At 47.7% G+C, this 26705-nt stretch overlaps 2 protein-coding genes across 5 annotated transcripts in view; both read left to right on the plus strand.

Moving 5' to 3' along the window:
- Positions 1-22894, plus strand: part of C2H11orf80 (chromosome 2 C11orf80 homolog) — a 75606-nt gene extending 52712 nt beyond the window's left edge. Inside the window, 5 exon segments of the mRNA XM_032891232.1 lie at positions 3765-3886; positions 6627-6737; positions 11080-11178; positions 21499-21577; positions 22519-22894. Coding sequence (XP_032747123.1) covers positions 3765-3886; positions 6627-6737; positions 11080-11178; positions 21499-21577; positions 22519-22868 — 761 coding nt within the window. The 3' untranslated portion in view covers positions 22869-22894.
- A 117-nt stretch (positions 22895-23011) lies between these two features.
- On the plus strand, positions 23012-26079 carry Rce1 (Ras converting CAAX endopeptidase 1). 4 transcript variants are annotated; one of them, XM_032891226.1, is made up of 8 exons: positions 23012-23270; positions 23412-23514; positions 23607-23690; positions 23928-24006; positions 24451-24618; positions 24741-24812; positions 25064-25139; positions 25416-26079. In XM_032891226.1, exons 1-8 carry the CDS (start codon positions 23086-23088, stop codon positions 25774-25776), a joined length of 1128 nt encoding a protein of 375 aa, XP_032747117.1. In that variant the 5' UTR covers positions 23012-23085; the 3' UTR covers positions 25777-26079. The 4 variants fall into 4 exon arrangements, with proteins under 4 accessions (XP_032747117.1, XP_032747120.1, XP_032747121.1 ...); XM_032891229.1 differs by having other exon boundaries at positions 25077-25139; XM_032891230.1 differs by lacking the exon at positions 25064-25139.
- Positions 26080-26705: the final 626 nt, after the last annotated feature.

A 26705-nucleotide genomic window follows, 5' to 3' on the forward strand; every position in this document is an offset into this window, starting at 1 on the left:
TGGTGTGTACACCCTGGAAGAGCAGCATTGCTTTCCTGTACGCAGGCTTCCCGCTCTGAGGAGCTGGTGTTCTTTGGTGCCCCATTCCTTAGATTGAGGACAAGAGAGTGGGAAAGAAAAGAGAGTCAGGTTATGAAGCTCAAGCGAGGAGAGGTTGGTGAGGATTCTGGGGCATGTGCACACGAAGGCAAACTAATGAGCAGACCAGTAGAGAGGACTCAGGGTAGAATTAAAACAGCTGGCTTTCCTCTTAGCTCCATCCCAGCTTACTCAGTGGTGTTTGAAAATCAAGCCACATACATCCCTCATCTGAGCCTCCCTTTTCAACCATTAACATGAGTTGTTAAATTAGGTGATATCAAAGGCCCTTCAGAGGCTAAATGCCGTCCTGAGACTTAAGATCTGTTACTTCCTGGGATTGTAAAATTCTTGCCAGAGGATAACCCTAGGATAATTTGATTTTGACACCGAGTCTTACTGAACGAACATACTAAAATAACTCGGATGTCTCGAAAGCAGTGTTACCTATTATTTTTGTTGTACCTAGATGGACTTTCGTTTCGTTTAGCATATCTCAGAAGGCCTGCAGCTTCTCAGCAGTTACACTCAGTGTTAGATTTTTAAAAAAATCACTGCTAAAAAAACAATAAGGAAATCCAGGTATGATGCCACGTTCACTGTTTTTATTGTTGTTGTTTGGTTTGGGGGTATCTTAGGGTTTCTATTCCTGCACAAACATCAAGACAAAGAAGCAAGTTGGGGAGGAAAGGGTTTATTCAGCTTACACTTTATCTTTTTTTTTAAAGATATTTATTTTATTTATATAAGTACACTGTAGCTAGCTTCAGACACACCAGAAGAGGGCATCAGATCTCATTACAGATGGTTGTGAGCCACCATGTGGTTGCTGGGATTTGAACTCAGGACCTCTGGAAGAGCAGTCAGTGCTCTTAACCGCTGAGCCATCTCTCCAGCCCCCAGCTTACACTTCCACATTGCTGTTCATCACCAAAGGAAGTCAGGACTGGAACTCAAGCAGGTCAGGAGGTAGGAGCTGAAACAGAGGCCATGGGGGGATGTTTCTTTTTTTTTTTTTGGTTCTTTTTTTCGGAGCTGGGGATCGAACCCAGGGCCTTGCGCTTCCTAGGTAAGCGCTCTACCACTGAGCTAAATCCCCAGCCCCCGGGGGGGATGTTTCTTACTGGCTTGCTTCCCCTGCCTTGCTCAGCTTGCTCAACCCAGGACCACCAGCCCATGGATGGCACCACCCACAATGGGCTGGGTCCTCTTCCCTTGATCACTAGTGACAAAATGCCTTACAGCTGGGTCTCACTGGAGGCATCTCCTCAACTGAGGCTCCTTTCTTTGTGATAATTCCAATTTGTGTCAAATTGACACATAAAACCAGCCAGTTCAGGGGGGTTTGTTTGTTTGTTTGTTTTCCATTCTTTTTTTCGGAGCTGGGGACCCCGAACCCAGGGCCTTGAGCTTGCTAGGCAAGCGCTCTACCACTGAGCCAAATCCCCAACCCCTGTTTGGCTTTTGAGACAGGGTTTCTCTGTGAAGCCCTGACTATTCTAGAACTCACTTGGTAGACCAGGCTGGCCTCAAACTCAGAGATCTTCCTGCCTCTGCCTCCAAAGTGCTTGTGATTAAAGGAATACAGCATCACTGCCCAGCATGGCCCATGTTTTTAATCCCAACATTTGGGAGACAAAGGCAAGTAGATCACTTTGAGTCTGAAGCCATCTTGCTCTGTACAGCCAGTTCTAGACTAGCCTGAGTTACACAGTGAGACCTTGTCTCAAAACAAAAACCACTGCGAGGGCTAAAGAGATAGTTCTGTGGTTAAGATCAAGGCACTGCTCTTGCAGAGGACCAGAGTTAGGTCCCCAGCACCTAAGTAAAATGGCTTAGAACTGCCTGTGTCTCAAGTTCCAGGCCTCTGCAGGCACTTGGAGGCATGTATGTATACATACATGCATACATGCAGATAAACATAAATAATGGTTTTTATCTTTAAACATAGTAATTAAAAAATTCTACTGCTGCACAGTAAGTAAGGAAAGCAGCCTTCTTAAAATCCTCTGCAGACTCGGACAGCCTCTGAGGGCTGCACAGTGAGGGACAGCAAGGATAAGATTGACTTGTCTTTTCCTTGCCTTCTTTACTGCCTTGAACACCTTCTCCAGAGCTCCTTGCTTTAGGACACAGATTATGCAGAATTAGCCCTATGTTCATGTGTCTTTAAAATCCGTCACTGGCCTCCCGCCCACCTTGTCATGGTAACTTTCTATGATTAACTCCTTATTTTGCTGCAGTGCCCAAAGCATCTGGTGGTAGGAACAGTTTTAGGAATAACTTTGTTTTTTTTCTTTTAATTAAATGTCTGCTTTCAAAAACTTCTCATTTCTTGGGTTCTTCTTGAGGCCAATGTATATAAAATAGAATCTACGTGTTCCATCACCATGGCAACAGCAATACTTCCCCCTTTGAACACTGCGTGTGTGTTTCAAAATACTTGCTTTTGCATGATCTCAGTTTATGTAGACAACATCTCTGAGAGAGCAGTTAAGACAAGCTATTTTCTGCACCGCAGTGAGATGAGTGAGTTACCTCAGCATCACGGACTGGGGACAGAACTACCTTCACCCTGCTCTTCTCACCTCTAGTTGCATTCCTTTATAAATCCATATATAACTTTCTCTCCCTGGGAGCTTTGTGGTACGCTGTGATGGTAATTGATCCTTCTAACTTACACTTTTAAAAAGAGTGTGTGTGTGTGTGTGTGTGTGTGTGTGTGTGTGTGTGTGTATGTTTTTCCTGTGTGTGTGTGTGTGTGTGTGTGTGTGAATGTTTTTCCTGTGTGTATGTATTTGTACCACATGGGTGCTTAGCATCCCTAGGCCAGAGACATAGAATCACTGGAACTGGAGTTATAGATGCTGTGAGTCTCTCATGCGGGTGCTGAGAATCAAACCTGGTCCTCTGCAAAAGCAGTGGTCCTAACTACTGAGCCACTTCTCCAGCTCCACATGTCAGTCTCCGAGTAATGCTAAGCAGGGGTGACTATGGTTACCTCATGTGAGATTCCCCCAGTTTGCTTATTTTAATTAGTTTATTTTGAGACAGAATCTCACATGTCCCAGGCAGCCTCAAATGCACTGTTTAGCCGAGGATGCCCTTAAACTACTTATCCTCCTGCCTCCATCCACCAAGTACTGGATTACAGGTATGTGCTATGCCCGGTTTATGTGATGCTGGAGATCAAACCCCAGGTCTACTTACACACTAGGCAAGCACTCCAATTAAGCAGCCTCCCCAACCTTAACTCCATTTTAAATGGTCTTACATTAACAATCCCCAGAGTAATTCTTGTGTGTTTTAGCCTTTTCTTTACCACAGCACATAAGAAATGACACAGCGCTGACAACGGAGGCTCACTCAACAGACGTTCAAGTAGGGATAGAGGAGGGTTAGGCACTTCTGATAGGCTTCCGTCTCCTTTGGAAGAGGGAAGACCCCACTATCATTGTTCATACCATGAATTAAGCATTTGTTTCTTCAAAAGCAATGTGGCTCACTTAAATTTTCCTCAGCTTTTGCAAATGGGAATTGAGAGGGGCTATCTCTAAAAAGTAGTTATTTGTAGAGGTAATAGAAGTAGCTTCTTCCAGGAGGCATCACCCCCAGCCCCAGTCCTCACACAGCATGTGAACAGTAGTCATCCTCACTCATGGGTCCTAGCATTCTTATCCTCTTAGGACTCCATACTTTGCTCACAACTCATCTCAGCACCATCCTCTCGGAGAGCCGCAGCACGGTACAAGACTCCATCCAGTCAGCTGTGGACCAGGTCTTGGAGCTGCACCACCAAGCTGCCAAGGTAATAAGAAATTGACAGCCTGGGCATGGAGAGTCCAGGGGTTTTGGACCCTCCTTTCCCTTGATACCTCTTCCTACTCTGCCTCTGCTGAGGTCCTAGCACTCCATCTGGACGACAGGGAGTCAGGCTTTCATTTAGGCTACAAGCCGCCAGTGTGTGCTTGAATAGCAACAGCACTAACACTAAACACTATGGCAACCCTACTGCTTCCTTTTTTGATTGATTGGCTTTTTGTTTGTTTGTTTTTCAAGACAGGACTTCTCTGTGTATCCCTGGCTGTCCTAAAACTCATGCTATAGACCAGGCTGGCTGGAACTCAGAGATCTATCTGCCTCTGCCTCCCAAGTACTGAGGTTAAAGGCATTGGCCACCATCTCCTGGATGTACCTCTTCCTTATCTGTGCATCGAGATCCCACACATTCTCTGGAGCTGATGCTCCAATAAACATCACTCTTTTCCCTCATTTTCCAAGTTCCTTCATAATGTCAAGCTTGCCTTGCCCAGAATGAGTTCTTTCAATCTGTGCGCTTTTGGTAATACATTTCTTAATTCCTGTGCCCCACCCTTGTAAAGAAAATAGACACATGAAGAGCAAAACTTAAAACTAGAAACAAAACCAACCAGCATGAAGTTGAGCTGGGTCTGACAGTAATCTGTGAGAATTCACAGCCCTTGGCAAGTTGAGAAGGATTACTGAAAGTTCTAGGAGAGCCTGAGCTGTAGAATGAGTTCCAGGCCAGCCACGGCTAGAGTTGAGACCCTACACCTGCCACAAAATAAGGGGCCACTGAGATGACTCAGCAGGCAAAGCCCTCGCCATACTAGATTAGCCAACTGAATTTGATCCAGGACCCACATAAAGATGGAGTGAGGGACCAATTTGTTATTCTTTAACCTCCACACATGCACTGTGATATGTGAAAACCCACACATACCGTGTACTCAAACAATAAGTTTAACACAAAAATTTAAATATTTGCTTTATTTTGTTTTTTAAGATTTATTTTTAGAGCTGAAGAAATGGCTCCACAGTTAAGAGCACTGGCTGCTCTTCCAGAAAACCCAATTTGATTCCCACCACCTGCAAGGCAGCTCATGACTGTAACTCTAGTTCTAGGGGATCTGATGCCCTCTTCTGGCCTCTGCTGGCATACACGTGGTACATAAATAATTCATGCAAAATGACCCATACACATAAAATAAAAATAAGTCAAAGCCCAGTATAGTGCCACATACCTTTAATTCTAGCCCTCAGGAAGTGGAGGCAAGTGAATCTCTGAAGTCAAGGCCAGCCTGGGCTACACAGTGAAACCCTGTCTCAATACATAGAAACAAACATACAAGCAAAATTGAACTTAAAAGTGTTGAAAAGCAGCTCCTACATCCAGGTAACTGAGGAAAGCATTGAGGTATGGCATAGGTGATTGGGGTAGTGCTAATAGCAGTCAGAGGAGTCATGGTCAGCACTGCTGATGGAACAAAACTTAGTATCTGGGGCCAACAAGATTGCCTGGCAAGAAACTCTGAACTCTCTGTAACTCTTAACAAGCCAGCGAGATTCATAAGTGAAATTGGTCTGAAGTTCTCTTTCTTTGTTGGGTCTTTGTGTGGTTTAGGTATGAGTGTAATTGTGGCCTCACTGCCTAGAGCCTTTACTTACTGTTCTGTGAGGAGGGCACATTCTAGTCTGGATTCTAACTTTATTACATCTTTCTGGCAAAACAATTAAAACCATCTCCTTTAACTTTCTTCCTAAAATTATTTGACTCAGATCAGGAGTTCTATAAAGTCACCAATTCATCTAAACAGCATTAGTCCATGAAAGTCCATCTTCATGTCGATCTGCAGGAAATTTGCCCAATAGGGTGGGCGTCACCCAGGAAGTAACCACACCAGGCTCTAGGCAGTGAGGGTCTCCCGGTGTCCACTCACACCAAGCCAAGTAAATGAGGACTATGGCAAAGACAGCCTGAGGAAGCACATCAGTAGCGAGAAGCAGTCCTGGGACGAAGTCTCTGGGGCTGTGCCCCACCAGAGTGCCTCCATCACAGCCACGCAAACTGGTGGGCCATCTTAGAAAACTCACTCGCTTGCCATCATCTTTCCTAAATAGCTTGTGCCATTACAGTATTGTTAATGATGTGCTTGTGTGTGCAGGTACTCATAGAGGCCGCTGGAGCCAAGTGGCTGTGAGTTGCCTGAGAGATGCTTAACTGACCCTCTGCAAGAGCAGTCCTTGCTCATAACTGTGAGCCGTATCCAGTGCAAATATGTGTTATTGTCTTGTTTGTTCGAGACACAGACTGACATGGTCTAAGCTTCATAATCTTAGTGGAGAATGACCTTGACCTTCTTTCTGATCCTCCTGCCTCCAGGGTTCTGGGATTACAGCCATGTGCTGCACACCTGGTTTACTGTGCTGGGGCTTGAGCCCAGGGCCTCATGAACGCTAGGCGAGCCCTCTATCAACTGAGCTACATCCCAGTCCTTGCCCAGTGCTTACTGTCTGTCTTAGTATGTGTGTTGTTACGCCATCTCTTTGAAAGAGGAGAGTGTTTTGAGTTGTAAAACAACAGAAATCACTGTCGTGTCATTATCTTACTACGTATTATTACTTATTACTTATTATTACTATTGGTGGTGGGTGGCACTGTTGAGCTCGGCCTTGATGAGAGTCTTCAGCCTTTGGCATCCTCAGAGCCAGTACTTGGTGACTAATATAGTTTCCCCTTACTCCAGACTCACCAGAGACTGCAGGCCTCCCTGTCTGTGGCTGTGACTTCCATCATGAGTGTGCTGACTGGAAGCACAAGCAGCAGCTTCAGGAAGACATGCCTCCAGGCTCTCGAGGTTAGAAGATGGGGGTGGGGTCAACAGGTGAAGCTAAGCGGCGCTTGCTCTGTAACAGGCTTCCAGCATAACACACAGTGCTGGACACTTCCAGTGTGAGCCTACTTAGTACCAGGTTTGAGTGTTTTCAGAAGTATTTGTTGGGGCTAGAGAGGTGGCTCAGCAGTTAAGAATTGCTCTCCCAGAAGTTCAATGCCCAGCTCCCACGTGGCAGCTAATTACCATTTGTAACTCCAGTTCCAGGGATCTGACACCTTCTTCTGACCTCTCAAGGCACCAAGCATGCTTGTGGTTCACAGACATTTGTGCAAGCAAAGCACCCATATGCAATGAGCTGGGTGTAGTGGCACAAGCCCTTAGCCCCAGCACTGGGGAGGCAGAGGCAAGCAGATCAAGAGTTCAAGGCCAGCCTGGTCTACAGAGTGAGTTCCAGGACAGCCAAGGCTACACAGAGAAACCCTGTCTCAGAAAAACGGAAAAGATTTGTTGAAGAATAACAATATATATACATACATATATATATATATAATTTTTATAAATGAGAAAAGTTACTTAAGAGTTACACTTTCTTTAGGTTACATACACAACTTTCTGAGAGAGAACTAGAATTAAATCTGTGATTCCCAGTTCCTTGAAGAAAGCCTCTCTATCCCATGGTGACAAATAAACTAAAAATAAGTGAGCAGATGCAGCACCATGTTTATGTGACAAAATGGAGTGAAGGACATAAATTGGAATCAGAGTTGGGGGCAGTTGTGGACTTGTTTACTTGCTATAAGGAATTAGGCCTATATTTAACTTCTCTGAAACTTGTTTAAAGGTTGAGGGAAAATATGAGGTCCTCATAGGTTGGGGGCTGAACATATACCACAGTCTGAATGTTTGTATCATTCCCAACATTGTATGTTGAAATCCTAGCCCTCAAAATTGTGTTCTTGGCTACAATACCAGGTTCAAGATACTTGTAGGTTTTTGGAGCTGCCAAGATATCTCAGGTAAAGGCGAGGTACCCTGGAGCCCATAAAAACACACACACACACACACACACACACACACACACACACACACACACACACACAAACACACAACGGGGGGGGAAGGGGAGGGAGAGGGAGAGGAGAGGGGTGATCTCTCTATGTAGTCCTCACCTGTCCTGGAACTCACTATAGAGACCAGGCTGGTCTTGAACTCACAGATATTTTCCTGCCTCTGCATCACAAGTGCTGGGATTAAGTGTGTGTGCCCTAAAGGTAACCTTTAAGAGTGTTAGGTTGCACTCTTCATCTGGCTGTTCCGTTCTCTGAGAGATGAGACGAATAGGGTTGTATCAGGGTCCCAGACCTGAGCAGGGTCTAAGACCTTAGCACAACTGGTTCCATGATGCAGCACCATTCAGGCTACAAAACTCAGCACATAGACAGCACCACCTGCCAAAACTAAAACAAAGACCTAATCCATCAAAGTCCATAGCTCTGGGAAAGTCTCTTAATGTATTAATCTTGGTTTTTTGCATCTGTAGTTCTGCTTCTGGCTAACTGCTCTTGTTAACTGAAGTATGTCAACTCAGGACCTCATTTTTTTTATTCACCCAGAGAAAGGCATGGACTACACTGGGGTCCTGAACCCCAGGCAGTCACCAGCTGGCTAATAATGGCTTTTTATTGGCTTGAACCCATATCTGAGCAGTCTTCTCTGGAGAATATCCCACAAAGGATTAGTTCCTAATTAAGTGGCCTCATGAGCTGCTAAGATAATAGCAGGTAGAGTTGCTGACAACCTGACTGTGACCGTTGGTAGCTACACGATGGACAGAGAAAACAGACTTGCACAGATTGTGCTGTCCTATACTGTCAAGAACCCACTCAGTAGGGGTTGGGGATTTAGCTCAGTGGTAGAGCGCTTGCCTGGCAAGTGCAGGCCCTGGGTTCGGTCCCCAGCTAAAAAAAAAACAAAAAACCCAAAAAACAAACAAAACAAAACAAAACAGTAAATTAGAACAAAATGTGTCTCCAGAGAAAGCCTTGACCCTTCTGTAATATGAGGACACAGAAAAAGATTGGAAAAGATGCTGAAGAGGGCCCTTACCAGAACTTACCTGTGCTGGCATGTGATCTTGGGTTCTAATATTGTTGTGTGAAAAATATTCCGACAAAAGCAACTTAAGGGAGAAGGGTTTATTTCCACTCAATTCATCAGGAGAGTCAGAACAGCAAGAGTTTGAAGCAGCTGATCATGTTGCATTTGTAGTCATAATAACAGAGTATGCTCACTAGTGTTTGGTCAGCTTGACAGAAGTCAGAGTCACTAGAGAGAAGGTACCCTCAATTGAGAAGTGGTCAGCTTAGCAGGCTAGCCTGTGGGGTATCTTCTAGATTAATGGTTGACGTCGTAGGATGGCACTATTCTTGGGCAGGTGGCCCTGGTATATAAATAGCCAACTGAACGAGCCATGTGGCTTCTGCCTCAGTTTCTGCCTTCAGATCCCTGCCTTGAGCTCCTGCCCTGGCTTCTCTCAATGATGGACTATCACCTGAGATTTGAGAAATGAAATAAACCCTTTCCTCCACAAGTTGCTTTTGATCATGGTGTTTTACCACAGCAATAGAATTCTAAGACACAGAACAATGAATGTACACATTCGTGCCAGCGCACTGCTCCATCCTCCATTTTAGACAGTTCATGATCTGCCCAGAGACCAGTTCCACCCACAGTTAAGAAGGGTCTTCTCACATCAGTTAATGTGGTGAAATAATCATCAACTGGTGATTCTAAATGTTGTCAAGATGACAGTTAACATTAACCATCTAATCTCAGATATCCAAAACTGTCACAAATACATGTGTAGCATTTGTACACCTCTTAGTCCATGAACATGTATTGTGGTGGCTGAAGAGACCAAGGCTGTGAAAACAGGTTATGCATGATGGGTTCTCAGTGCATGTTAGTCTCCATTCCTCCTTTGGAGTCATATGGCAACCAGTGGGATTGCCAGTAGACTACAGACATTGCCAGTAGATCACAGATTCCCTGTTTGTTGCTCTCTCTTTTCTTTTTCCTTTTTTTCCTGAGACAATACTTCCATGTTCTGGAACTCTGTATAGGGGAAGCTGGTCTGGAGCTCACAGAGCACCACTTGTCTCTGCCTCCCGTGTCTGGCTGTTGCTTCATCTTTATGTACTTTTTCCTTAAAAGATAATATGTCACATAAAAAAACTTAAATACTAATTTCTACTACTATAATTTTATAGTAGTCATATGGTAACCAGTTTTCACATCTCATATTATATAGTCGAAACCAGGGAATTATATTTTTTGTATATGAAATGGAATTTTACCAATTTCAACAAGGATAGAATTTGCTTTTGTTAATAAATAGTGTACTTTATTACTTAGTCTAATTTAGTAATTCATTCTCCTAATTTTGGGCATTTACCTTGGTAACTTACTGCTGTATGCAAATAGTACTCCAATTAATACTTTATGTGACATCTTGTATTGTCTAAAATTGTTTCCTAGAAAACAGTGCTTAAATAGCACAAAAACCTCGCCTTTATAAGTCTGGTCTTCACCTTTGTGCATGTGCATGATGGGATAGGAAGATGTGGCCTGGCTTTTGTACTACCTGATCTTGAGTGGGTCACTTCTTTTTGAATTTCAATTTCTCATCTATAAAATTAATATGTTGGAGCTGGAGAAATGGCTGAGCTGTTGTAAGAGAATTTACTGCTGTTTCTGAGGACCCACGTTTAGTTCCATGAACCCACGTCAAGTAGCTCTCACAATCCGCTCAGGGGATTAATGCCTCCAGGAACCTGCACACGCACAGCTTACAAACTGCGCCAACACACACCTAAAGACAGACCTTCCTCTAAATCAGCGCATGGTTTTAGCTGGTCCCCTGCCCTTTACCTGATACCCACCGTTCTGTACTAGGCCTCGAGGGCTGAGCCCACTTTCCCTGGATGTAGCCTATGCTCTCTGGTTCTCTTCCCTCCAGAAGGCTTGTCTGGCATTGCCTGCCTCTTCCTCCACCTCACTGGCTCAATGGAGTGACTGCTTTCTCAGTCATCTCAAGGAAGAGAATCTTTTCAACCCAGTCATGAGACAGAGGGACCTCTGCAGTATTCATCTGCTGTAGACAAAGATCTTGGTAGAAGAATCTTGCTTAGGTGGGAAGACATAGATTTCATATACCAAGTATCTATCTCAGGCCCTTCTCTGTCTCACAAGCTCCCAGAGACATAACTGAATACAGTGAAGAATTCACATTTCTTACCTCTGCAGCATTTCTCCTTCGGTTTCCATTGAGTTCAGCACCTCCTGTTTTTTTCACCTATTGTAGGCAGTTGACACACAGGAATTTAGTGCCAAACTGCACAGAATATTTTATGATATCACCCAGCACCAATTTCTGAACCACTGCTCATGCGACACAGAGCAGGTAAGTGTAATGATAATATTAGTGTTTTCCAGGAATTCCCGCATTTTGGTGTGGGAACCCTTAATTCAGGGTGGATGAGCACAAAAGCTTCAGCTCTATGGCTGGCCTTTCAGCAGGGAGGCCTATGCTAGAGAAGCAGCACAGAGCCGAGTGCCGTGTAGACGGATGGCAAGACACGGGGTTCCATCCCTGCCACTGAGTCATTGCTGACTAGATTTAACAGTTCTGAGTTTGGGGTTCTACATCAGTAAAATAATAACAATGTGTCTGTAAAATTACTGTTGCAAAGTTTATGTCTAATAAAATCTACCTTTAGTAGTTTGCCTTCAGGGTGCTGGAGGTCCAGAGCTGTCCATTGAAGTTTTTACTCTCAAGGAGGAGAGAGAACTTTAGCACCTTTGGTGGCGGTGTCCTAAGAGGGAGACCTAGCTAGAACATGCTGTGTATCTTCAGACCCAGGTGTAGCTGACAGGAAACTGTCCAACTGAAGCCCACCTCTCTGTCCCCTCCCTCTGCCCCCTCTCTGCTCCCCTCCTCTCTGCACCCCTCTCTGGCTCCCCCCTCTCTGCACCCCCTCTGGCTCCCCTCCCTCTCTGCACCCCCTCTGGCTCCCCCCTCTCTGCACCCCCTCTGGCTCCCTCCCTCTCTGCCCCTCTGGCTCCCCCCCTCTCTGCACCCCCCTCTGGCCCTCCCTCTGCACCCCCTCTCTGCTCTGCACCCCTCTCTGCACCCCCCCTCTCTGCCCCCCTCTGGCTCCCCTCCCCTCTGCACCCCTCCTGGCTCCCCCTCTCTGGCTCCCCCCCCTCTGGCACCCCCCCTGGCTCCCCTCTGCACCCCCTCTCTGGCTCCCTCCCCTCTGCACCCCCCCTCTGGCTCCCTCCCACTCTGTACCGCCTCTCTGGCCCCCCTCCCTCTCTGCACCCCCTCTCTGGCTCCCCTCCCTCTCTGCACCCCCTCTCTGGCTCCCCTCCCTCTCTGCACCCCCTCTCTGCCCCCCCCCTCTCTGCACCCCCTCTGGCTCCCCTCCTCTCTGCACCCCCTCTGGATCCCCCCCCTCTGTACCCCCTCTCTGGCTCCCTCCCCCTCTGCACCCCCTCTGGCTCCCCTCCTCTCTGCACCCCCCTCTCTGGCTCCCTCCCCTCTCTGCACCCCTCTCTGCTCCCCCTCTCTGCACCCCCTCTCTGGCTCCCCCCTCTGCACCCCCCTCTGGCTCCCCCCCCTCTGCACCCCCTCTCTGGCTCCCTCCTCTCTGCACCCCCCTCTCTGGCTCCCCCCCTCCCCTCTCTGCACCCCCTCTGCTCCCCCCTCTCTGCACCCCCTCTCTGGCTCCCCCCTCTCTGCACCCCCCTCTGGCTCCCCCTCCCCTCTGCCCCTCTCTGGCTCCCTCCCTCTCTGCACCCCCCCTCTGGCTCCCTCCCCTCTGCACCCCCTCTGGCTCCCTCCCCTCTGCACCCCTCTCTGGCTCCCCTCCCCTCTCTGCACCCCCTCTGCTCCCCCCCTCTGCACCCCCCCTCTGGCTCCCCTCCCCTCTGCACCCCCCTCTGGCTCCCCCCCCCCTCTGCACCCCCTCTGGCCCCCTCCCCCCTCTGGCCCCCCTCTGCACCCCCTCTGGCTCCCCCTCCCCTCTGCACCCCCCCCTCTGGCTCCCCCCCCTGCACCCCCTCTGGCTCCCCCCCCTCTGCACCCCCCTCTCTGGCTCCCCCCCCCCTCTGCACCCCCCCCCTGGCTCCCCTCCCTCTCTGCACCCCCTCTCTGGCTCCCCTCCCCTCTCTGCACCCCCTCTCTGCACCACCTCTCTGCTCCCTCCCTCTCTGCACCCCTCTGGCTCCCCCTCCCTCTGCTCCCCTCTCTCCCCCCTCCTCTGCACCCCCTCTCTGGCCCCTCCTCCTCTGCACCCCTCTCTGGCTCCCCCTCCCTCTCTGCACCCCCCTCTCTGGCTCCCTCCCTCTCTGCACCCCCTCTCTGGCTTCCCCCCCCCTCCGCCCCCCCTCTCTGGCTCACTCTCCTTTCCTCCCTCCCTTTTGGACTTTTCACAACAGTTTTTTTCCTTCATAGCCAATGCTGTCATGAACTCAAACATCTGCTTGCCTCTGTCTCCTGAGTGCTAGGATTAAAGGCATGAGCCATATGCCTTGCTCTGGTTCTCTTGACTTTTTTAAAAACTAAAGCATGGGTCTAATAAACAGTGAGACTTAAATCATTACACCACTGTTTCTAAGAGAAAGGGAGGGGGAGTGAGAAATCAAGGTGGGATTTAACATTAGCGTAAATGGAATAACCATTTCTGAGAAATGTAAAACAAAACATGTATTTCCTTAAGAACAGGGTCTTACTCTATAGTCTTGGCTGGCCTGGAATTCTCATGTAGACCAGGCTGGTTTATGATTCATAGAGATCTCTGTCTGACTCTGCTTCTGGAGTGCTGGGATTAAAGGTGTACCAATGGTTCAAAACTTTTTTTTATCAAACAAAATGATTACCCCAAAATACTGTCTAGAGAAAGTGTTCGGGTCATCAGACAAGGAGAGGGAATCCAGGCAAGGCTTAGAGGTCTGCCTATAAACAATGGGGCTGCAAGCCCAGGGGAACTACTTAAGTCCGTTTGGCATTGCTATGACAAAATATGTGAGAATGGGTACCTTATTTGGCTCAAAACTCTGGTAGTTAGAGAACCTGGACAGCATGACGCTGGCATCTAATGAGAAAGGAAGCAAGAGAGAGGGGAGAGGTGAGGTTCTTAGCTCCTGTGAGAGTCAAATGCGTTCTACACCAGCAATAGTAAAATGCAGATGTCATGAATTATAACAATAATATAGTTGTTATTTTTAAGACTTATCTTTATCCTCTGTACACTACATGCATTCTGTGCCCACAGAGGCTAGAAGACAGCTTCAGATCCTCTGAAACTGGAGTTACAGATGGTTGTGACCCTCCATGTGGATGCTGGGAATCAAATCTGATCCTCTACAAAGGCAACACTAGCTGTTAACCACTGAGCTATCTCTCCAGCTCCCTAAAGGTGATCTATTTCAACTCTGCCATGCAAATTATTCTATTAAAGGTATTTGATCTCAGCAACCCAGATACCAAATAAAAGAAAGACAGCTGGGCATAGTGGTTGGTGCCCAGCTACACTCAAGCTGAGGGAGGAAAACTCAAGTTCAAGACCTGACTGAGCTATAGTGATACTTCTCAAACAAAGGAAAAGGGAGAAGCCCAGGCTGTAGCTCAACAATAGAGTGCTTGTCCAGCTTGTGTGAGGCCAAAGAGACAGAAACTAGATAAAAAGGGAACTGGAGAGAATCGTCACTGGTTAAGGGCAATGGCTGATCTTGCAAAGAACCTGGGTTCGATTCCCAGCAACCACTTGGTGCCTCACAACTGTCTGTCACTCCAGTTCCAAGGGATCTGACACCCTCTTCTGGCCTCCATAAGCACTGCACATACGTGATGATGCACAACATGCACTATTACAAAATAAACAATTAGAATGAAATTGGAATTGAGAAGTTACTGTACAGTGTGAAAGAATCCTACTTTAACTGAGAGCCTTGGGTTCTGGAATAGAATCTCATTTCAGCACGAAAACAAAGAAAAGACAAGACAAGCTGGAGAGATGCTCGGTGGATAAAGTGCTTACTGCATTAGGATCTGAATTCTGTTTTTTGTGGGGTGTTTGTTTGTTGTCTGTTTGTTCATTTTCAGGACAGTTTCTCTGTAGCCCTGGCTCTCCTGGAACTTGCTGTGTAGACCAGGCTGGTCTTGAACTCAAGAGATCTACCTGCCTCTGTCTCTGCCTCCCAAGTGCTGCGATTAAAGGCTTGCGCCACCACCAGCACGACCTAGCTGGCTCTGAATTGTGATTCCCATCACTCACATAAAAAAATGGGTGCAGTTGTATGTCTGCAGCCTCACTGCCGAGGCAGACACAGAAGTCCCCAGGGACTTCCTGGTCAGGTATTCTAACTGAAAGGACAAACTTCAGGTTCAGTGAGAGATGACGATGATGGTGATGGTGGTGATGATGGTGATGATAAAAATAAGGTGGAGAATAATAGAGGAACACATTTGCTGGTCTACATACACACACACACACACACACACACACACATACACACACAGGCGTATATGCTCTCATGCACATGTACACACAGGAAAATATGCACCATATTAATTCAAACTAGAACTAGACTGGTGATATCAGCATCAGACAAGTAGATTTTAGAGTGAAAAATATTATGTGGAAAAATACTATGGGGTCATTTCCGGGCCAGCGAGATGGCTCCGGGGTGAAGGTTCTTGCTGAGAAAGGTTGGAGACCTGAGTTTGGTTCTTAGAGCCCATGTAAAAAGACATATGTGGTAGTGGGTATCTTTAATCTCAGCACTTCTGTGGCAAGATGAGAGGTAAAGACAGAAGAATCAGGTAGGAGCTTGCATATCAGCCTTGAGTAGTACACAGCACAGCAGAAGGCAAAAGAGACCCTGCGTGTGTGGAAAGAGAAAACTGACCCCACAGGGTAGTCGTCCATCCTCCAACATACATGTGCTCACACTCACACACCACACACACATTAATACACAATACAAATAGAGAGGCTCATTTCATACTAACAAAATCAGTTGGTCACGAGACACATCAGTGACCCATCACAATTTAAAATCATAACTAAAATCCACTTAATACACTTAGGTAACTGAATATCATAGCCTAGCCTAGCTTAAATGTGTTCAGACACAATAGCTTCTATCTTGGAAAAACTATCTAAACACAAAAGCCAATTGTATCCAACAGTTCGTGGGCTATACTGAATGCTATTCTGAAAGTGGGGGGTAAGGGGAAGCCAGGCAGGGTAGGAGCATGCCTTTACTCCCAGAGGTGGCAGGCAGATCTCTTGAGTTTGAAGCCAGCCTGGTTTACAAAGCAAGTTTCAGGACAGCCATGGCTACACAGAGAAACCTTGTCTTGAAAACTAAAACAAAAAAGGAGGGGGAACCCACAAAGATAATTTGAATGTACTTCTCCACCATTGTGGAGCCAAGAATCCACGCTAAACCATCATAACCCAGAGACTGTCCATTCTCTCAATAATTGATAGGATGGCTAGACAGGAAGTCAGTAAGTCTTTACAAGTTTTTAACAGTGCTATCAATCAATTTGATCTCATGATGTTCATGAAAACACTTTGTCCAACCATGTAAAGGATACAGTTCCTTTCATACACACATGATACATTCAGCAGGATAGAGCATATCCAACCATTAGATATTTCTATATCAGAACAGTGCATATTCTAGCCATTGGATATCTTAGTATCAGAACAGACTATATTCCCAGACATTAGATATCTCTCAATGTAAACTTATTTTATAAACATACACATTTATATTTAAAATGTTAATTTCATCTACTTGTGTGGAGGTCAGGGGACAGCTTGGTAGGAGCTGTTCCTCATCCCCCCGTGTGTGTTCCAGGGCTCGAACTTGGGTAGTGAGGACTGGCAAATGCTTTCACTCGGTGAGTCATCTTGCTCTGAAGTACATGGTGTGTGTTGACGTTCACCTGTGACACTTGCTGTAGTCATATGTAGAACTCAGAGGGACAACCAGCAGGAGTCTGTCCTCCCCTACCAGGTGGGCTCAAGATAAGGAACTAAGGCTCTCAGGTTTGGTGACAAACGCTTTACCCATTGGGCTTCTGAAGAATATTTTGACCACATTAATTACTAAAACAAGACTAGTGACAAGAAATCTCTGAGAGGTTCTGTAGTAGTTGGAAAATGAGGTAAAGCATGAAGTTAAAAGAGAAGTCAGAAACAATTTAATTAAATGAAATGCAAATTATCAGAATGTGTGGGCTGAAGCTAACGCTCATTGCCCAGAGAGAAGGACAGTCTCAGCACAACAGCCATGCCTGCAAAGCTCTCACAGACGAGAAGAGCAGGATGACAAACAGGAAATGAGGCACTGAAGGGCCAAGTGGAAATTAACAGGAAATAAGAATAAGGAAAAACCATGGAGACTAAAAGGTTTAGGACATTGATCATGTTAATAAAGGTGTAACCAGGTAAGCCAGAATAAAGAGAGGCATTCGTGCGTGGTGCACAGCTGTGACCCTAGTACTCAGAGGGGTGAGGCAGGAGCATGAAGAGTCCGAAGCAGCCTGAGGTACATGGTGAATTCAAGACCAGACAGGGCTGCATAGCAAGAATGCTTGTCTCAGGCTTTTTTCCTTTTTTTTTTTTAACTATAAGATGCCACTATCACAGGTAGTGTCTGTGAGTTCAAGGCTAGCCTGGTCTACAGAGTGAGTTCCAAGATACACAGGATCTTGAAAATCTAAAACCAATTATATATAAAATAACCTCAGAATATATATTGGTACACACGCACGCACGTGTGTGTGTGTGGCATGCGTGTGTGTGTGTGTGTGTGTGTGTGTGTGTATCAGAGATTAAAAATGTGACATCTGATATTTTTTAAATTACTCATCAGAAGGCCATATTTGGCAGTACATTTGACAAATGATGAAAGGGGTAATTTACTAAAGTAAATACCCTTGTGACACATAACCCTGAATCTATGGAAGAAACTAGTTTAAAAATAAGTACAGGCCACTGCTAAAGTTCTTTACAGAGCTCTTAAAATTCAGTGAGTGAGCACACACTCAGCAAAAATGCTTATACAGAACCCAGAACCCACAAATAAATGCACTCATTAGTCATGGTATGAAAATTCAAATAAAAACCGTAGGTATTGGGAACAGAAAGACCAATGGGCATGGTGGCGTGGGCCTGTAGCCCCAGCTCTGGCAGCTGAGGTAGAAGATCATTTAGCCCAGGCCCAACCTGGGCAACATGAGGAAACTCCATCTCCAAGACGGAGTGGGGTGGATAAGAGTCCTTTGGAAGTCACCTTGACAGGCTTTGGGGGGGTGTTACACACACACACACACACACACACACACACACACACACACACACACACCCCTATCTGGCCTAGCTACCCCACTGTATCACACAGACTAGTGCATTTGTGTTCATAGTCTCCCTTGTGTATTTGTTGGGACTCCAATCTTGTATCAAGAGCTTTGTGGGTAAGCAGGTTGATCATCTATCCGATGATACTGTTCAGCTACAGAGGGAATGAACTATTGATTCACATGTGACCTCTTGGAGCTGGAGTTACAGGTGGTTGTGAGACTCTGGAAACCAAACTCCTGCCCTCTCCTAGAGCTGCAAGTACTCTTAGCTGCTGCGCTGTCTCTCCAGCCCCTCAACTGTCTCTGTCCACTCACCTCCTAATTTAAATGTTTTCTGAAAGACCAGGACCTTCAGGACAGCGTGTGCACTTGTTCTCCCCTTTGTACCTCTTTCTCCTGATTGGAGGGTGTGGGTGCTCAGGCAGAGCAGCCCCCAAGGCAGAGCCTGTCAAGGCTCCCTCCACAACTCTGTCATACCTGTGTGCAGCCCTCACTGTAAAACCTCACTGGTCTTCTCCCAGTTGGAGAGCTAATGGCCTCACCTCAAGCAAGCAAAGCTTATAAACACTGTATTAGTTTCCTAGAGATGCCGTAAGGTATTACCAGGAACTTAGTGACTTAAAAACATCATTCTGTCATAGTTCTGGAGTCTAGAAGTTCAAAATCAAGGCATGAGCAAGCCTGTGTTTCCTTTCGATGCACTGGGGGGAAATCCATTCCATCTCTCTGCTTTCCTAGTTTGTGGCTTACATAACTCCAGTTTCTAACCCCATCTTCACCTAGCCTTTCCCTACCCAACTGTTTCCCAGATTTAGGAGGGCCCACCCTGCATCCTACTTGCAGGCTGGTCCTATCTCTGAATCCTTAATTATATCTGCAAAGACCCCTTCCCAATTAATCTCACATTCACAGGCTCTTGGTGTTAGGGTGTGGACAAACTGGAAGGGGTCCAGTCCAATTCACTCCAGCTAGGAACATCTTGAGGGCACAGCATGAGCCATCATTAGAACCCAGGAAGACCCCTCAGCTTCTAGGTGTTTCTGCTTCTGAAGATCCTTTGGTGGACCCCTCTGACATCCCAGTGGTGTCTGAAAGAATCTATCTGACCTCGTTACCCTTTGGCTCTGGTGGTGGCTCATAGCCTCAGGGCCACCCATAGCCCACTTAACATGGCAGATGACTAGTGAACTCCAGGGAGGATGCTGAAAGAAAGGAGTATTTACAGAATACCTAATCTGTATTTCCATTTCAGTCTCAACAGAAATGTTCCTAATTAGGTCATCTTCCATCTTATAAATAAGGTTAACTGTGAAACTTAAACCTGGCTGGTTAAAGTTACAGGGCTAGTAACTGGCAGGGCTTTAAAGCCTGATACATTTTGCCTTTGTAGGACTGAGTGGCAAGAGTGCATAGATCACTGTCATTATTCCATTGATTAGCTGCCACTTTGTTAACTCATTGGTGGCACAATAGTGCCACCCAGTGGCTTCAGCTACAAACTACATGATCAAGGCAATAGGTCAAATTCTTTTTTTTCTTTTACTTTGTTTCCATGGTAACTAGCCAACTCAACCGATATAGAACTAACCCATCTATAGTTTAAGGAGAAATGGGCAGTTCTCTAAGAAAAGGCTTGGTTTCCTAGGGTGCAGATGAGAATTGAATGCTCCACAGTGTTAAATCCAAGGAGTTGTATCCTGAGGACTGGGCTGTCTCTCTGGGGGCCAGAGAGATACCAACAGGTATGCAAAGTTCACAGTGCTATCCATCCCAAGTGGGTCACCCCTCTAAGACCAGTTTCTAAAAGGAAAAAGGCATGTCTGTTACACAAGACTTTTTCCTAGGCCAGAGTGAACTGAAACTGCACTGTTTTTTGAGGGTGATCTTTGCCCCTGTGTGTTCCTCAGAATGTAATTACTTAGAAGTTGGAACTTCTATTAATAAGCAGTGTAGCTCAGGTCTGGTGGTGCACACTTAGAGGTGTGTGCCTCTGAGGTTTTGGTATCTTGGGGGAGACTGTGGGATCCCCTCAGAAATGACAATAACTGTAACTGCAAAGCTTCTGTAACAAAAATTTGTAATGAGGATGCCAGATAGCTCTCACGTTTAATCCCAGCACTTGGGAGACGGGCCAACCTGACATGTACAGTGAGTTCCAGGACAGCCAGAGCTGTATAGTCAAACTGTCTTAAAGGGGAAAAGAAAAGCAGTGTATCGTAGAATGCACTGCACTGTGGTGTAGTTCTTATGTAAGACTTCCCTTTGAAAGTGTCAACTCCATGCTTTTAAGGACAGTCACTGTGCTGGATGCTCCTCCTACCAGACTCCAGAGGTCTCCATTACACTGAAAACAAGCACTGTGCCTGCTCAACTGCACATAACCCAGCTTCCCTCCCCCCAAAGCCCCCTTCTATTGTCTTACTTTCCCCTTCCCCCCTGGTGTTCTTTAGACATTACAGGGGGAGGGGGAGGGGGTTACTGCTTGAGACAGGGTCTCACTGTGTATCTGAAAATGGCCTTTAGTCCCCTATGTGGCTGAGGGTGATCTTGAACTCCTGCTCATTCTGCCTCCTTCTCCCGAGTGATGGGATTACGTGTGCTACTATGCTGTTTATGTAGTGCTGGAGTGTGCACCTGCAGCTCTCATGCACTTTTTGAGCAATGCAAGCACTGTTTTCATTTTTTTTGAAGATGTATTCTAACTATGTATAAAGAGGACAGATTGTCAGACATTAAAGGTCAGCTCTGGGATACATGAGACCCTGTCCCAAAGATTTTTACTTTAAAATAAGACATGGCCAGACATTGTGGTGTGTGCCTTTAATCCTAGCACTCAGGAGGCAAGGTGAGGAATATCTCTGCAAGTTCAAGCCCAGCCTGGTCTACATTACATACTGAGTTCCAGACAGCCAGGACTAACTAAAAAGGGACTGGAGAAATGGCTGTGTGTAAGAGGGGCCATGCTGCTATTGGTTTGGTTCCCAGTAATCACACCAAGAAGCTTGTAAAAGTGTAACTCCAATTACAGGGGATCTGACCACCTCTCTTGTAGATATGTAATTCACACAGGTACTCAGATATACATAATAAATCTTGAGTAGAAAGATGGAAATAAACACATAAAATGATGAATAGTGCCATGCTTCAGAGCCCGAGGTTCGGGGGAGAACAGAGAGATATGCTGGGACAGAAGGGGGGTGCTTTGAAAGTTGGAGGCCAAGTAGAGACTGATGAGTTAGAATGAGGGAGTTCCAGGTGAAGAACGTCCCTATAAACCAAACCACATGTCTCACTAAGACAGACTTCTGAAAATTCACATGGACTTTCTAATTGTTAAAGCACCTGACTCCAGAGAAAAAGATTTCAGCCCAGAACACCAAAGACCAGCACAAGAATATTGGTCTGGAGTTCCCTGCAGGTAAGTCTCTAGCTTTTGGGGTAAGTCCTGGACTGAAACCAGAGAAATAAAATTCATGGTCTGGAGTGATCCAACTATCCCATTCCACTTCAGCCATGGGGACTGAGGGTCTTGGAGGAGCAGTAGCAGCCCTACTGTAAAGCTGCGTGACAGGAGAAAGGTGTGCGTTGTACTTAGTATGAGCACATTAGCTTTTCCAGAGACAGGTGACTCACTGATATCCCCAGGGCCCTGCTCAGGAGGAACCTGCCAAGGTAAGACTGTAAATTTGCCCCTGAGGGGTTGGGGGTGTAGCTCAGTGAGAGTCTTGACTATCAATACCCTGAGTTTGATCCTCCTTCCTGTCGCAAGTTATTACAGATAAGCTAATGGTGGTTCCAACCTTCCTGATGCTGCCACCCTTTAAATACAGTGCCTCATGTTGTGGTGGTCCCCAACCATAAAATTATTTTCATTGCTACTTAACTGTAATTTTGCCACTGTTATGAACCATAATGTAAGCATCTGATACGCAACCCACAGTTGAAAACCACTGAGCTACAGCATGTTCATGAGTGTCTGATCCCAGCACTTGGCTGGAAGAAGCAAGATGATCAGTTTAAGTCTCCCCTGAGTTTCATGAGAGTCTGTCTAAACATCAACAACAAAAAGCTGCCTCTGTAGCAATTGCCTAGAACAATTCCAGACAGAGACTGAGTTGCTTATTGCCCGAAGGAAAGCTTGGTTTCAGAGAGTAACTTGGTATATATATCACCCAGTCTGTGTGGAAAGTTAGATGCCCTCTATCGTGGGCGCGCTAAGGAAGGTCAGGCACTGAAATGTTTTCATCTGGAAAGATGGAGCGGGAGAGTTAAATTAGAACTATGCCCCTGCCCCAACAGTCTCCGTAGCATTGGCACAAATAATCGGGAGCAATATGAAATGGGCTTGTTTTCTCCTAGAATCCAGCGGGCAAGCAGAAAACAAGAGGCTCAAGAGGAGCGGCCCCAACCAGGGCAGGGAAGAATCGCGAACTCTGGGCCCAGCCAGGGACCTGAGCCCGCCAGAATCCGTCACGCGCGACTGCGAGCCTACCGAGGCCTCCCTCACTGCTAGAGGATCACAGACCCAAGTGGCCCACGGCGGAGTTCAGGCGGCAGACGCAGCGAGCCCTCCGGGCGGCCTGGAGGTACCGCAGGGAGCGCAGGGCGGGTGCGGGCCTAAGCTACCGCCGCCGGGCCCTCACCACCGCCTCCGCTGCTCCCGCAGGACTTGTGGCTACAGGAGGTCTCCAACCTGTCCGAGTGGCTGAGTCCGGGACACAGGTCCTAAGCGCCCGCTCCTGAGACTCACAGCAAGGCAAGGAAGCCCGGGACACGTGTGTTATATATTTCAATAAAGCTGCTCCAAGCACACAGTGTCAACTACAGTGCAAGGGGAGGAGCGTCCGGAGGACCAGACAACTCGCGCCGCCGCCTGACGTCACCCGCGCCGTCGCGTCACTGCTGCGCGCCACGGGTCCGGGCGTGATGGCGGCGCTGGGCGGGGACGGGCTGCGTTTACTGTCGGTATCGCGGCCAGAGCGGCAGCCCGAGTCAGCCGCGTTGAGCGGCCCGGGCCCAGGGCTGTGCTGCTGGGTGTCTGTGTTCTCCTGCTTCAGCCTCGCCTGCTCCTACGTGGGCAGCCTCTACGTGTGGAAGAGCGAGCTGCCCAGGTGCGGGGGATGCGCGCGCGGCCGGAATCCGCGCCCTCGTGAGGCGGGGCTGCGGGCGGAGCCTGGGCTGGACGGGGGTGGGGCTGCGTTGGCAAATGGTTGCTACAGGCCCCCCCCGGAACTTATTGTCCCTTTTCTTAGGGACCACCCCGCTGTTATCAAGCGGCGTTTCACCAGTGTCCTGGTAGTCTCGAGCTTGTCCCCACTTTGCGTGCTGCTCTGGAGGGAACTCACTGGCATCCAGGTGCGAAGGAGGCGGGGCACAGGGCAACTAGGGAAAGAATCCAGATTTTTGTGGGAGGGAACATCACTGATGCCCCCTTTCCTGTGGCTCAGCCAGGCACATCACTGCTTACCTTGATGGGCTTCAGGCTGGAGGGCATTTTTCCAGCAGCTCTGCTGCCCCTGCTGCTAACTATGGTGAGTCCTGCTTTAGTTTTCCTACTCTGTTGTCACTAGTGTAATGGCATGCCCTTCTTGTGTCCAGTTTTTGGCAGATGGCAGACAGGAATTATGATGTGGCCCTTGAGTCCCTGGTGTGCATGGCTGAGAAATCCTAGAGCTCAGGAAACCTGAGGTCTCATGAGGCTGACCAAGGGCGCAGGTGTGAGCAAGGTCACTGAATAACGGCTTTCGTTTGATGTTTTTCTCCCCCAGATCCTTTTCCTGGGTCCACTGATGCAGCTCTCTATGGATTGCCCGTGTGACCTGACAGATGGGCTGAAGGTTGTCCTGGGTGAGTCTTCAAGACTGAGCAAAAGGTAGGCACAGGCAGTCCAGAACACTGGGGAAAGGAGTCAGTGAGATGGTGTGATCTGGACTGAAGAGGTGAGATGTCACCTCTCAGGATGTGTTTCCTCATCAGTAAAATGGATTATATTGCTGGGTACCCTGTAAGTTTATGATACTCAAGGAGGCCTTTCTAGACTCAAAACAGTACTTGATTGGTTAAATTTGGGTTCCTCTGGAATTGACTGACTTCCTCCTCTACTGCCGCTTTCCCTCACTACTGTCAGTCATCTCAAGACATTGTAATTCGGTCTGATAAGGCTTGTTCCCTTCCCCATTCTGATTCTCAGGATTTCCCAAACTGAGTTTGGTCAGAGTAAATCTGTGGGAGAGGGTCCCAGGGGTCTCTAGTAACTAGGCACTCATTGCTTATCCTGAATATTTACTCTAGCCCCTCGTTCTTGGGCCCGCTGCCTCACAGACATGCGCTGGCTACGAAACCAAGTTATAGCACCCTTGACAGAGGAGCTGGTGTTCCGGGCTTGTATGCTGCCCATGCTAGCACCGTGCACAGGTCTGGGCCCTGCTGTGTTCACCTGCCCACTGTTTTTTGGAGTCGGTGAGTCTAACCTGTCCAGCAACAATGTTCCCAGCATGAAGGCTAAAAATGGGGCTTTGGGTGAGGGGGGGAGCTAGATAGAAAGCCAGAGGAATATGATGTGGTTTTCACCTTCCTCCCAGCCCATTTTCACCACATTATTGAGCAGCTGCGCTTCCGCCAAAGCAGTGTGGGAAGTATCTTCTTGTCTGCAGGTGAGGCCTGGAGAGCTGCCCAGGGACAGCCAAGGGTCGGGGTGTTAGGATATCCCTCACAGACACTCCTCAGAAAGGGTTGGAGACAGAGCTATAAGTATTGGATGGGGCCCACTGATTATGGAAGGTGGGGTACAGAGAGCAGCCACAGATAACGGGCAGGCAGCCACTGCCAAGGGGAAAGGGTGGTCTCTGACTGTGGGGTGTGCAGTACTGGGGTAGGGTGGGCATGCAGGTGTGGTCACTCGCAGCCTCCATCTCCAGCGTTCCAGTTCTCCTACACCGCTGTCTTCGGTGCTTATACGGCTTTCCTCTTCATCCGCACAGGTTGGTCCTCGGCCTTTCATGGGTCTCCAGGGGCCCACAGATGTGGGTGGGAGAAGGGGGATACTGTGGACAGAACTGTTTCTTCTACTACAGTTCTAGAGACAGGCTAAGCTTTTTAAGATCTGAGAGGTAGAAGCAGAGGTTATAACATGGGGGCAGACCAGTGTGTGGGGTAGGGGGTCACTGAGTTCCTGTTCAGGAGACAAGGGTCACTAACTCTAGAAGGGCTAGTGGCGGTGGGGCTGCTTCACATGTTGCACCATCTCCCCTCTCCAGGACACCTGATAGGGCCGGTTCTCTGCCACTCCTTCTGCAACTACATGGGCTTCCCTGCTGTGTGTGCAGCCCTGGAGCATCCACAGAAGTGGCCACTGCTGGCGGGCTATGCCCTTGGTGTGGGACTCTTCCTGCTTCTGCTTCAACCCCTGACAGACCCCAAGCTCTATGGCAGCCTTCCTCTTTGTATGCTTTTGGAACGAACGGGGGCCTCAGAGACCCTACTGTGCTCCTGACCATCACTCTTGTGTGCACTACAGTGAACTCTGATGGGCTCTCCAGCCCCTCCTTATCAAGGAATACTGCAAGAGAGGGGCTGGCTGGGGTCCCCGAGATCTCAGGAATTTTTGTAGGGGATTGAAGCCAGAGCTAGTTGAATCCCAGGGACCAAGAGAAAGGAGCAGACATCCAAAGGGTGCAGCCCCTCTTGATGGGGCGGATGAGCAGCAACTGGAAGTGAGGGGACAAGGGCAAATCCTAGGAGCTGTGCACTCCCTCTTTGGATTGATGCTTCTCTAGCTCCTTTGCGTCTCCCCTTCTCCCTTGAAAAGCTGCTGGGGTGGGTTTATTTATCAAACCCCTCCTCCCAACTTCCCAGGGTTTTCTCATTGTCTTTTTGCATCAAGACTTTGTATTGGGATATTAAAGAGATTTAACTTGGGTAGCATGGTCTTAGATCTTTGGCACTCTGTACTCCGACTTTGGTAAGGACCCAAGGCCACACCTGGAGTATGTACACTGTCCTAACTACCTGGGCAGTTAAGCCTGGTAAGCAGGTCCCAACAGTAGAGGACAGGAAGGGGCCCCTAGCTGCTAAGGCTGAGCTCTGGCGGTTGGGTTAGCAGGGGCCAGGTGGAAGCCCATCTCACTGTGGGGCCTGCACACAGTTACCTAGGCCAGGGACACCTATAGCTTTGGCCCCAGCGATGGAGCTTCCAGCCTGTGCCCCGTAAGCTGGTGGAAGGTGGTAGAGGGTGTTGGAAGGTGGTCCAGAGCCTCGTTCTACACAAGGACATGGGTCCAAAACCCAAGGGGAAGCTTCTCTCTCAGAGGTAGAGGCTTCTGGTTCTATATGGACTGCTACCCTCTGCCTCACCCAGTCCCTGGAGGAACCCAGGACAAAGGTCACAGCCCTGAAAGTAGCAAGGACTCTACCAAGTAACTCCACTCTTACCTGCTCACCACACTTCTAGAACGGTTTGTTTTCCTTTGCCTTTTGAAAAATGTGACTATCCTCTTAAGTCTCCTACATTTAAGGCTGTTCTGAAACCTGCTCCCTGAAGCTGGTCA

The sequence above is a fragment of the Rattus rattus genome, chromosome 2, assembly GCF_011064425.1.
Source record: "Rattus rattus isolate New Zealand chromosome 2, Rrattus_CSIRO_v1, whole genome shotgun sequence".
NCBI lineage: Eukaryota > Metazoa > Chordata > Mammalia > Rodentia > Muridae > Rattus > Rattus rattus.

Coding starts and splice junctions, on each gene's coding strand:
- Rce1 (XM_032891226.1), top strand. CDS start 23,086: ATGGCGGCGCTGGGCGGGGACGGGCTGCGTTTACTGTCGGTATCGCGG. Junction 24,007..24,450: donor TGGGCTGAAGGTTGTCCTGG/GTGAGTCTTCAA, acceptor TATTTACTCTAG/CCCCTCGTTCTTGGGCCCGC. Junction 24,813..25,063: donor AAGTATCTTCTTGTCTGCAG/GTGAGGCCTGGA, acceptor GGTCACTCGCAG/CCTCCATCTCCAGCGTTCCA.